The 11,604-nt window shown below is 55.1% G+C and overlaps 1 protein-coding gene across 1 annotated transcript in view; it reads right to left on the bottom strand.

The window, feature by feature from the left end:
- LOC111537879 (cadherin-23) overlaps positions 1–11,604 on the bottom strand; it is an 89,771-nt gene that overhangs the window by 64,771 nt on the left and 13,396 nt on the right. The window contains exons 7-10 of the mRNA XM_023204998.2: positions 10,581–10,730; positions 9,430–9,558; positions 8,267–8,395; positions 7,295–7,522 (exon numbers count right to left, since the gene is read on the bottom strand). Coding sequence (XP_023060766.2) covers positions 7,295–7,522; positions 8,267–8,395; positions 9,430–9,558; positions 10,581–10,730 — 636 coding nt within the window. The remainder of the gene's footprint in view (positions 1–7,294; positions 7,523–8,266; positions 8,396–9,429; positions 9,559–10,580; positions 10,731–11,604) is intronic.

The raw sequence follows: 11,604 nt of genomic DNA, 5'->3' as shown, positions 1-11,604 counted from the left end.
GCTGAACGCATCTGGGCTTCGTGGTTTCCTGTTTTCAGCGAAATTTACTCTGAGCTCCCAGTTCCATCTTCATCCATGGCCACAGGCCCTGCCTGCAGCGCACTAGGGACGCCCACCCTGCTGCTGCTGGGGAGGGGCAGACTGCTGGAGCCGCCCTCTGAGTTGCCCGGGATGGTGATGCCTCTGACGCCAGCCCTGGTGGCTGTGGGCTGGGGTGCATGGGAGAGCTGGGAGAACATGGCGCCTCCAAGGAGCAGGAGGAGCACTACGGGCTGGGGCAGGAGGCTCCTGGAGCGCTGGATTCCTGGCACAGTCTGAGGCCCTGAGAGGGAAATCCGTGCTTTTAAGAACTAATTCATTGTTAGGAGATCAATCAGGAATTAAGGGCCATCTTACCTATCTCCCGACATTCACATTTTAATAGAGACTTCCTGCCTTTATTCCCTCCCAGGGAGACCCTGAGGGAATGGAATGGAAAGCACCATTCGGAGGGTTTTACTGATGCAGCGGTGACTGCTCGGCACTCCCTAAAAACACACCATAGAGGCCACTGGTGACTTTTGGTGGGCAGGCTGGCCCCGCCTGGGGGAGTCCGTGGCCATGGGCGCTGGGATGGAGGTGCAGGAGCCCTGAGACCTGCTTTTCAAAAGACTCCTGCCTGACCACAGCTCCCACTACATGCCCAGGGCCTAGGCCGAGGGGCTGATAACATGGCCTTCTTCAGGGGGTGCTCCTTGCGGGGTGGACTTGGGAGTATGTGGTGGGACGGGGGGTTGCAAGAGTCCCGCCACCACCCTGCACCAACTTGGCCGCTGGGGTTCTGCCTCAAGAATGAGGCCTTCCCCAAGGCTGGCCTGACTGTGCTGGGGGCTGGGTTAACGTTTGCTCAGGGAGCTGCAATGCGCAAAAGAGGAACTGGGGTTGCTAACCAGGATGCTGGGAACAAAGGCCTCTTGAAGCCCAGCCACAGCCCAGCTGAGCATGGGGCCCAGCCCACAGACAGCACAGGCCACCTGGCCCATTCCCTGAGCATTCCCTGCTTTGCATTGCTGCTTCTCTTCACCCGTGGATGCCACGTCGCCCTAACTACCCTGTGAGTTCCTGGAGGGCAGGGTCCAGCAATAGCCTGGGCTTTGGACCTTGCTGCAAAGCTGATAACGGACACATTGCTCCCGGGTGTGGGCTGCCCCAGACGCCAGGCTCTGTTCTCAGAACCTCTCACAGTGGGTGGGGCCCCCTCTGACTTTCCATCAGCTCTGCCTCCCGGCAGCTTTGTCTAGGACTGATGGAAACTCCTCAATGGCAATAATGCCCTCATCTTGTGCAAGCCTCGGGGCAGGCGTTTCTTTTTCTTTTGTTTCGTAATTCTGATCTATTGGTACTGCTTCCTGGAATGTGTTGAGAGGGATTCTGAATGATCAATATAGCTTGGTGAGAAAGTGCCGAGATAGATCGCCGTGTCCGCCTGGGGCACAGGAGAGGAAAGTGGCAGCATGCGTGCTGTCTCTTGGCCTTTTCTGTTATAATCCTTGGTGCTTTCCAACACACTTTCACATGTGTTATTACTTGTTTGATCCACCCCCTTCCCTGAAAACCCTGGGAGGTTTTATTGCTGCCATTTAACACACAGGGTAATAGAGGTTCTGAAAGGTCTGTGTCTTGTCAAAACAAGTAAATGGTGGGACTACGACTAAACCCTGGGCCTCCTGCTTTCTCCTCACTGAATGGAGTGGTGTTATGGGCCAGGACCTGGCTTGGCCTTCACCTTGGACTTGCTTAGAGTACATACCGGGGCTCTGGGAGATGAACTCGTGCCCACAGGTCCAGGGCTCCACTGTACTGCACACCAGAAACGTTCCTATCTGTGCTCTGCCTGCCCTGGCCTGGGCCTTCTCTGGGTCCAGAAGACGCTGCTGTTGATGGGCAGGCTCCTTCCACATCGGCTCCTGCCACCCCCTTTTCTGCCTGCCAACTGTGGAGCCAGAGGACTCCTGACAGGCACAGTGGCCCATGCGCCCCTCTTGCTTGCATTAGGGGATGTGGAAGGGAGAGACCCTCAGCAGCTGAGCCCCAGGGTCTCTCAGAGGAACTTAGCCAGTTGTATGTGGAGCATGTGGGCAGCCGTGGAACATCCCTCAAGAAGCCAGGCCAAGGGGTCTGGATGTACTTGTGCTGGGTCAGGGAAGGCCAGCCTCCTTGGTGCCACAGAAGGTGAGGGCCAGGCTGGGACCTTCTGATCTCAAGCCAGGGGAAGCAGACTTCACAATAGCAGGGTCCAAGTCTAATAAACAGAAGGGGCCTCTGCTCTAAAGACATGAGGTGCGCTGCCAAGAGCAGTATCCCCAGCTCATACACCATCATGGGGCCGCTGCTGGGGACTTGCATACCAGAAGGGGGCTGTGGGAGATTTCTGTCCTTCTGCCTGGATAGGTGACTTCTGCATGTTCTCACCAGCCTGAGAAACCAGGGCTTCTTATCTGGAATAGCATTATCAGTTGGCTACAATTCACGTGGGAGGGACGCCACAGTCAAGCCCTCCCTCCCTCTCCACCCCACTGCCAAGTGCCTCTGAGGCTGGGCTAACTCCTGACCTCCCAGTTACCTTCTGTGCTTCCTCCCTGGGCCCAGCTCTTCCTTTGTAGGGGCCTCCCTGACAACCACTTAGACCCCTCCCCCAAGCCTGGCCTGTCTGCCCACGGCCTGGAGCTAGGCAGGGGGTGAGGCTGCACAATGACTCCCCCTGGCCAGTGGTACAGCATTGTGTGGCGGGCCTGGGGCTGGCCTGGGTACCCCTTGCAGCACAGCTGTTCCAAGTTCAGGTGATACCTAAGGCTGGGTGGAGGTGGCCTAAGCTGTTTGCAGGAATGTCCGGCTCTCAGGAAACTGAGGGGACAAGGGTCCCAGGGAGAAAAGTAGAGCTGGAGGGACTCAGATAATTTGTCTTGGCTCTGGGGTGGGTCTTAGCAGCCGAATACCAGGCCCCCTGCTTAGGGAGCCTCATCTTTCCAGACAGCGATGCAAATGATGCCTCCTCCAGAAAACCTGCCCTGGTTTCCAGGCTCCTAGCACTCTACCACATCACAGTGTCAACTCTCCGGTACATGTGTCTTCCCCCGCTAGATTGTAGGCTCCTGCAGGGCAGACCTGTGTCTAATGTATCTCTGGTGTCCTAGCCTGTAGTACAGGCCTCGCACATACTTGGTGTCGTCTGAACAAATGAATGAATATTTCATGCCCTCGTCCTCCAGCAAGGTTGATCCTGAGCCAGTGAGGGCCGTCTTGAAGCCAGGCAGATAACCGCAGTGGGATTAAAAGGATGGCAAGTGGGCCTGCTGGGTTTCTCTGGACAGATCTATGCAGGGTAGCAGCTGCTCTCTCACCTATTAGACTGTGGCAGCCATTCCTGGAATCTCAGGGTGGTTGGCTGCATGCTGCTCAGGTCTCTGGCTGCTCTAGGAGGGGCTGCAACAATGCTCCTTCCTCACACATGCATCCGGTGAAATCTGCCCAGTGGCAGAGAAGGGCCCTGCTCTTGGGGATATTCATAACCCCGAGGGGTTTACCGCCCAAAGGTGAGGGTCTGGTCAGTGGAAACAAATCTTCAAGGGTCCAGTGCTCCTTGGAGGCAAGCTACCCTGGTGGGCACTGTGGGCTGTGGACCCCTGCTTGCTAGCCCTGCCCCATCCCCACCTTGGCTCGGCTAGGCATGGAGGCAGCAGTGGGGGTTCTTGAGAAGGCAGTGGGAGCAGCCCTTGTGGTAAGCTTCATATAGACTGTCCTGGGAGGATATGGAAATAGAGAGTCCTGCCCTTGGCCCTGGAAGCAGCCCCAGGCCTAAACCACCTGTGGCTCCCAGAACCCACCCCTGATTATTGCTTGCTCTTCAGCCTTTGTGCAGGTTGAACCCCAGAATGTACTTCTTTCTTGGCCGTGCTAACCAAGACTGACCAGAAGACTCAGCCCAGGTGTCACCTCCTCCAGGAAGCCGTCCCCAAGCCCTTCTCAATACCCCATTGCACACCGGTGTTTTCATTGCCTCCCTTACTCAACTTCATTTCTTCAGGCCACAGACCACATTTTCTTCATTTCTGTATCTCCAGTGCCTGGCACATAGTGGCCATTCAGGGAATAACGGCTGAATGAATGAGTGAATGAATGAATATGGTTTAGTGCTAGTTTCTCTATGTCCCTATGGTCACTGCAATTCTTCACTGAGGTGTCCCCTGCAAAAACCAAATGATAGGAATATTTTCCCAACTTGGAGAAGCAGGGGGAAAAAACTGAAGAGGGATGAATTCTTTTCGACTTAAAATTGTTTTCCTATAAATCTTTCAAGTTGGTACCTGTTGCTGTTTATATTACAGCCTGGAAGTAAGCATCATGGTTCAGCCCAGGAAGCCCCATATATATTCCCCTGGAGATGGATGGCCTCAGGGTCTCTGGTCCTAGTCATCCTGAGGGAGTTTTCGGGGGCCTCAGGGAGCAGAGCTGGCGATGACCAGGATGAGCAGGGCGGATGCCATCCAGCTTCCCATGCTCTCACCAGGGAGCTGGTATGGGCTGAGCCCTGCTTCAGTGAGAGCCAGAAAGTCAGGGGCTGACATGTGAGGAGGGAATGCTTACGGTCCCCAAGGGGCTGGGATGGGTCCCTGCAGAGGGTTTGGCCAGCAGTTGGAAACTCTTTTTAGCCATGAGGACCAATCCCAAGATTTTAAAGGGTTGCTTGGATAGTGGCCCATGCATTCTGGGTCATTAATTGTGGCCAGGGTGATTTTCCATTTCTTCAGTTCCCATTTATTCTGGGGACCCAAAGGAAGTCTGATTTTGCCTACAAACTGCAGGGTCTTAGAATGTTATGGATCCCACCGATGGCCTCCCTGAGAGACCCTAGGACTGTGGGGGTTGGAGTGTGGGTGGGGAGTGGGGGTGGTGCGTTGGCTGGCCTGCATTAGGATTAGGGAGGGCAGTGTGGCAAATGCTGTCAGATACCCACCCCAAATCCATTCTCCACTTCTTCCTCACTGACAGAGGCCTGCTTTTGTGTGGGCGGTGATATATCTGGCCCCCAAGTAATATGCTGACCATGATAATCCTGTCCCTCATTTTTTCCAACCTCCCTTACAGCTAGGGTGCCCATGTGAGCCACTTCTGGCCAAGGAGACACAAGCAGCACTCTGGAGGGTGGTTCTGGGAAACCTGTTGCTTTCCTGATAAAAGGGCAGAAGTAGCTGCCATAGCTCTTTGCCGTCTTTTTGTCATCTTCCTGCCTTGGATGCTGACTTGGTGCCTGGAGTTATAGTAGCTATCTTGCCACCATGAGGGAAAGGCCAAGAAACATGAGCTGTGACACCACCGAGCCTGAAATCCACATTCTCTGTAGAATTTTTGCTCTGTGGGAAAATGCATTTTGATTCTTTGTGACTCCATAGTTCAGTTTCTGTTACTTCACAAATGCTATTGAAGGGATGACCAAGATGGTCCACCCTGAAGCCAGGTGCAGTGGGGAGGGTCATGTCGAAACTGGGCCCTGCCACATTAACACAGTAAATGATACCCGTCTCTGCCCCAGCCCCACCCTGCCCAGTGAGTGACACGTGTCCTATAAATGTGCCCCTGTGTAGCCCACTGGGTGGGAATGACTGAGGTAGCTAGTGATGACACTGTGTAGCCGTGGGTCTAAGGATGCCCACGGGGGTGCCCAGAGTCAGTCCCATTTCCTGGACTCCTCAGAATGTAGTGGTGGGGGTGGGGGTTCCTGGGATTATTGGCCCAATCCCAGTTCCTGGAGTTATTGGACCAACATCTCGAGAGAAGCTCCAGATAAAGAGCCCTGCCTAGACCTGGTGTGACCTCGCCTCCCACAGTGCTGCTGTCAAAGGGGAGAGGTCTAACCTGCTGTGAAAGGGACAGAGCTGAGGCCTCATTTGCAATCAGGGTCCTTCCAGGAGACAGATTACAAAACTGTCCCTGAACTCTTTACCTTCCTTGTAACCACACTCTTTGCAGTGTGACTTTATAGCTCATTCCTTCAGAAGGTAGAGTTTGTTTTCCCATAGCTTGAGTCTGAGCTGGCCTTGTGACTTGCTTTGGCTAACAGGCTGTGGTAGAAGTGACCTTCCAACTGTGCCAGTTCCAAGCCAGGGACTCAAGAGGCCTTGCTTGCCTCTGCCGTCTCTTCTGGACACTTTCCAGTCCCATAGGAACAGGCACGGGCTAGCCTTCTGGAGGATGAGTTGTCCCTGTCACCCCAGCTGCTAGCCAGCCGACCCTCAGAAGCATAGTGCCCTGTTGACAGGCAGCTGCCCACACACAAATGCAGGAGCCCAGCTGAGACCAGAAGAACTACCCGGCGAAGCCATGTCCAGATTGCCAGCCTGCGGGATTAGCGCTAACTATGTGGTTATTGTTTTACACCTCTGTTTTGTTTGGTTTGTAAGGCAGCATTATTGTGGCAATAGAGAACTAATAACAGTCCTCTTCCTCCTCATGGTTTACCAAGTGCTTCCACAGACATGAGCTAATTTGATTCCCCAAACAACACCTATGAGGTAGATATTATCTCCCCTTTGCAGATGACAAAAGCAATATGCTGAGAGGTTCTGACTTGCTCAAGATCATGCAGCCAGCCACAGTGCTCCTGACTCCAAATTTCCTACTCTCAGTTTATAAGCCACTCCCAATACAGCTCATCACCTCCTGGAGATCTCCATCCAGCCCCTGAGGCCCACAAGTCCTTCTCTAACCTGGCAAACTTTGAACATTGCCTTGGGCTGTGGCCCCGTTCATTCGAGCATCAGTGTGAACCACAGACACCAGTCCCTTCCCACCCTGATGTGTGTGACAGCATGCCACACCACACAACGTAGGGGAAGAGGGCCAGAGAGGCACCCTTTCCGTAAGACACCACCATGCACATTGGTGTGGCCTCACAGTGCACAGGTGGGCAAGTGAAGTGGGGGCTAGATTCATACCGACTTGTTCCCTGGGCCAGGCCCCAGTACAGAGGCTCAAGCTGTGCCACCCCATAGAGCTGCTCTGTGAGAGAAAAGAGGACTAAACAGAGCTTCTGAGTAGCTGTAGACTCAGGAGGGCAAACTAGCACCCCGGCTTTGCATGCAATAGGCCTCCATAAGGGGAGGCCATCTTGGGCAGATGGACTAAAGGCACGATGAAGGAGTTGTCAAGGATTCGCCTGCCATGTGGCATTCCATTCCCACCCATCTTGTTCCCCTCACTCGGAGGCGGAGCTGCTCTGGCCCAAGTGCTCCTCCCTGTGGCTACCCTCATCACTCACCGACAGGGTGGGGGTGCCCTCGTCCTCCACAGTGACCACCAGGTGATAGAAGCTCTGGCGCTCGCGGTCAGGCGGGGCGGGCCGTGTGGCGATCTCACCGCTGACGCGGTCCATGCGGAAGGTCATGTCCTTGTTGCCCTCGGTGATGTAGTAGGACAGGACACTGTTGATCCCGATGTCACGGTCAGTGGCTCTCACCTGGACCACAGCAGTACCTCCACCCACGTTCTGGGAGGAGAGCAGGAGAGCGATCATTCTGGACTCAAGGCATTGGGGCACAGTCTAGCACCTGCTCCTGTAGCCCAAAGTCTCCCCCTGTACCTGCCGAAAGCTTTGCTGCATCTACCCCGGAGCAATGATGGAGATAATAAGGATGATGGCAGCAAACATTCTGTGAGCACCTCCGACATGCTGGGCCTGCGTTAACTCACTGGGTCCTCTCTCCAACCCTGCGAGTTAGGTACTGGTAACATCATCCCCATTTACAGATGAGAAAACCGAGGTGCAGGGAAGGAATGTGTGCAAGTCCACACAGCCAATCAGTGGGCTGAAGCAAGGGAGTCTGGCCTGAGGGCTAGACTCTGGCCACGTGCCATCCTGCCTTCATGAACGTCCAACCTGGCATGATACCCAGCAATGCCAGGGCAGATTGGAGTGGCTCAGTCTTAGGGCTGAATAATAAATACATTTTTTGAAAAGGCAAGCTCCCGGGGTAAACCTCAGTTTCCTGTCTGGTGAAAGGCAACTTTCTTCTTTTCCTCTTTTCTCTTCTCCTCTACTCCAAAAAGATACTGTGTTCTAGGATCCGGGCTAGAAATCAGGGCTATCATTATGAATGAGCCACAGTTCCCATCCGTGAGATCTGAGGGACCAGTGGGGCAGGCAGACATTTAAACAGGTGCTGCATGCAAGTTGGCTCATGCCCACGTCTCCCCAGATGTCCAGCTATATGGGCCCTGGGGCTGCTCTCACCTCATTCACACTGACATTGTATCCGAAGGGGCTCTCGATGACTGGAGGATTGTCATTGACATCTAGGATGGTCACCTGCAGGATGTGGTCCTTCTTCTGTGGAGGGGTGCCTCGGTCAGAAGCCACAACCTGTAAGGAGGAGGGCAACTGGAGTCAGGGCTAAAGGGTGGCAGGCAGGATCAGGAATATGGAGTCCAAAAGGACTGTGCAATCAGTGGGAAGCATTTGGGAGGGCAGAGAGACTCACTGAGCACCCCTGGGTGGCCTGGCCAGCCCTGGGCTCTCCCCAAAGCCTTCACCTTCTGCCCCATGCTGCAAATGATTCTTGCCCAGTCGTTGTCTGACTTGGGATCCTCATTTGGAATCTGATTAGCATGTACCTAAGCCTTGACCTCCTGACCTACCTCTGACTGTATTCTGGGCTGTGCCAGCCTTTGACCATGACCCTGGGCTCGCAACCTGACCCAAGGCTCCTGCCTTTAGCTTCAAAGGCCTCTGTCCCATGCACTCTGTCCCATGATCTCTGGCAAACAGGAAAAGAGCCTCAAGTAATATTATCAGCAATGAGCTGGTGCCCTAACCACAGGCTGAGCCTGTTCCTGGGAGCCTTGATGCAGTCGTAAGTGCTGTAGGAGCTCAGCCCCTTGCAGAAGTGCAGCCCTGAGGTCCCCAGAAAGCCCTCAGCAAACACCCCAGCCACGGCCATTCTGCAATAATGATAGCCTTCGTGGCTCCTCACGCCTGCACTTGTTTCTTCCCTCCATAGGGCAGGCCAGATGGGGATTTTTTTGTACATTGCACAGGTGGGGAAAATGAGGCCTAGAGTTAATAACCTGTCCAAGGCCACACTGTATTTGTAGAAGAGTCGGGGCCTCCCCAGCTCCACCGGGCTCTCCCTCGTCTTCCTGGCTCTTACAGCAGGGGAAGACGCCTCAGCTGCCTCCTCCTGGGTATCTAAGGTCCCTCCCAGGTTTCCCTATCCTGGATCGGCCTCACTGTGCTCTTGGCCCCGAGGAGTCCAGCTGGCCCCATGTTACTTGGTGACAGCAGGGCCACTGACCACCAGAGTGTGCTGATGGACGGGCTCTCTCCTAGATGGAGAGTAGTGACTGGTCTAGGCACTTAGCCAGTGGCCTCTCGGCCCAAGGGAGGCCAGGCCCCACCTTGAGGATGTAGTGGTCCAGCTCCTCTCTGTCCAGGGGCCTGGCCACAAACACTTCGCCAATGGAGTCATTGGTGGTGACGATCTCAAAGGCTCCCGCGATGTTGCCAGAGGCCAGGGAGAAGACTACCTGTGGGGAGAAGAGAGGGTGAGGGGTGAGCAGGTGTGGAGGAGAGGTGGCCAGGTCGGGCTAAGGGGGACTCCCTGGTCCTCCCCTGCCCACTTGGGCCTTCTGTTCAGCAAGGGCATTTGGGAGTAGAGTGTTCTATGCAGAAGTGATTAATCTCCCTCAAAATGGGGGTGCAGGCCCATGGAGGCAGTATAGCACCCATGGAAGGTTCCGGGGTTAGGGGATGTCAGCATGCTGGCCTGGGAGAGCAGGGCATGAATCCCACGGCACTGATGTCTTCCCAGGGTAGAGGGAATTGTGCTCACGCTGCTGAGGCGGGCACATGCTGCGGCGTTACCTGGACTCTACTTGGTTCTTAGAGCAGCCTTGACAGAAAGCAGCTGTTCTCAGTTCACAGAGAGGAGGCTCAGAAACATGGAACAACCAGCCAAGGTCACACAGCTTGCAAATGCCAGAGATCTGAACCCACATACTTTTGTCTCCAAAGCCAGCATCCCTCGACCCCTGAGACTATGTAAGCCATGCTAACACCTGCAAACACACGGCCCAGTGCACGGAAAAGATGAAAGCTGTGTGAACACTGGTGGGTTTCATCACTTCTTTCTCTGCACTCTGGGGTGTCCAAACCTGGAGCGACGGCAAGCACTTCCTGCCATGGGGCTGGGCCCGGGAAGCAGGAGGGAGGACGAGCTCAGGGAGCTGGGGCTGCGTGGGGAGGAGTCCGCTCAGGGAGCTGGGGCTGCGTGGGGAGGAGTCACCCGGAAAACAACCTCACTGCGGGGCTGAGCCTTGGCTGGCCTTTGGGCTCCATGTCCACATGACCCAGGCAGGGCCACCGGCCAGCACAGCCCTGAGGCAGCTCTGTCCCTTCTCCCTGACCACCGACTGGGTGAGTGCAGGGGCAGAGACTGGGAGAGCCTGGTGCTTGGTGATGGGGGTGCCTCAGAAGGCCCCTCCAGCTGTGGGAGCTGTGGGAGTCCTGCTGACATGGTGGATCCCGGCTGTTTCACTCGGTGGCCCACCTGCCCATTGCTGCCAGCATCAGGGTCCCGGGCCTTGACAGTAGCCACTCGCTGGCCCACGGGGCAGTCCTCGGGTATGCTGACCGCTGAGTCGGAGATGAAGTCAAACCGGGGACTGTTGTCATTCTCGTCCAGCACAGTGATGTAGACCTGAGGGTGAACGCGGTCGGAGACCTACAGCCTCCTTCCCCTCCCTGGCTCCAAACACCTGGGTCCCACCATGGGTCCAGTGGGGACCAGATCCCCAATGAGTTCTGGAACATCAGCAAACTCTCAGGGCCCACTGAAGCCTATCCCGACTTTGCACAGGAAGCCCTGGGCCCATGGCTCCTAGCAGTCTGATTGGTGTGGGGTGGCAGATAGACACACTCAAATCTTGGCCAGGAGGGCAAGGGAAGGGGCCTGGTGGGGAGACTGTCAGAGGTGGTGGGGACAGGAGAACTGAAGAGCCAGGCCATGGCTAAAGCAGACAGAGGCTAGGAATGCTGGTCTAGCATGAGCAAAGCTTCCTGTTTTTCATGAAAAATAAGGAATCTAGATTTTAAAGTGAAATTGGCTGATGAGTAATAAAATTTAGAGAAGAAAATTATGTATGGGCTGTCCAAACCCATCTGGTGGCCAGATAGTGCCCAAAGGTGTCTTTGTTTGCAACCTCGGGCTTAGAGGGAAGGAAATGGGCCCAGGAGTAGGAGGGGGCTGCAAGGCGGCTTGGTGCCAGTGAGTAGAAGGGCAGATGGGGAAGGCATGTTAATTTCCGACTGTCAAATAAAAACCAGGCATGCAAAAAATGGCACGCGAGAGAATATTGTTTTGTGTCTGTGGCTCGGGCTTCTTGTGGAGAGAAAGGAGAGTGGAGGCCTGTTGCGGGGGAGGCCTCCAGTCCATGGATGGCCACAGGTGGCTGGAATCACAGGTACCCAGGGGTTCACTGATGAGGGCGTGAGGGAAGCTGGAGGAGCTCAGGTTTTAGGTATCCCAGGACAGGCCTTCTCCCACTGCCCTGCCCCAGGCCAGACCCATTCTC

The sequence above is a fragment of the Piliocolobus tephrosceles genome, chromosome 9, assembly GCF_002776525.5.
Source record: "Piliocolobus tephrosceles isolate RC106 chromosome 9, ASM277652v3, whole genome shotgun sequence".
Taxonomy (NCBI): Eukaryota; Metazoa; Chordata; class Mammalia; order Primates; family Cercopithecidae; genus Piliocolobus; species Piliocolobus tephrosceles.
Note: the sequence above shows the minus strand (reverse complement) of the source record. Positions and strands in the feature narration are given on the sequence as shown.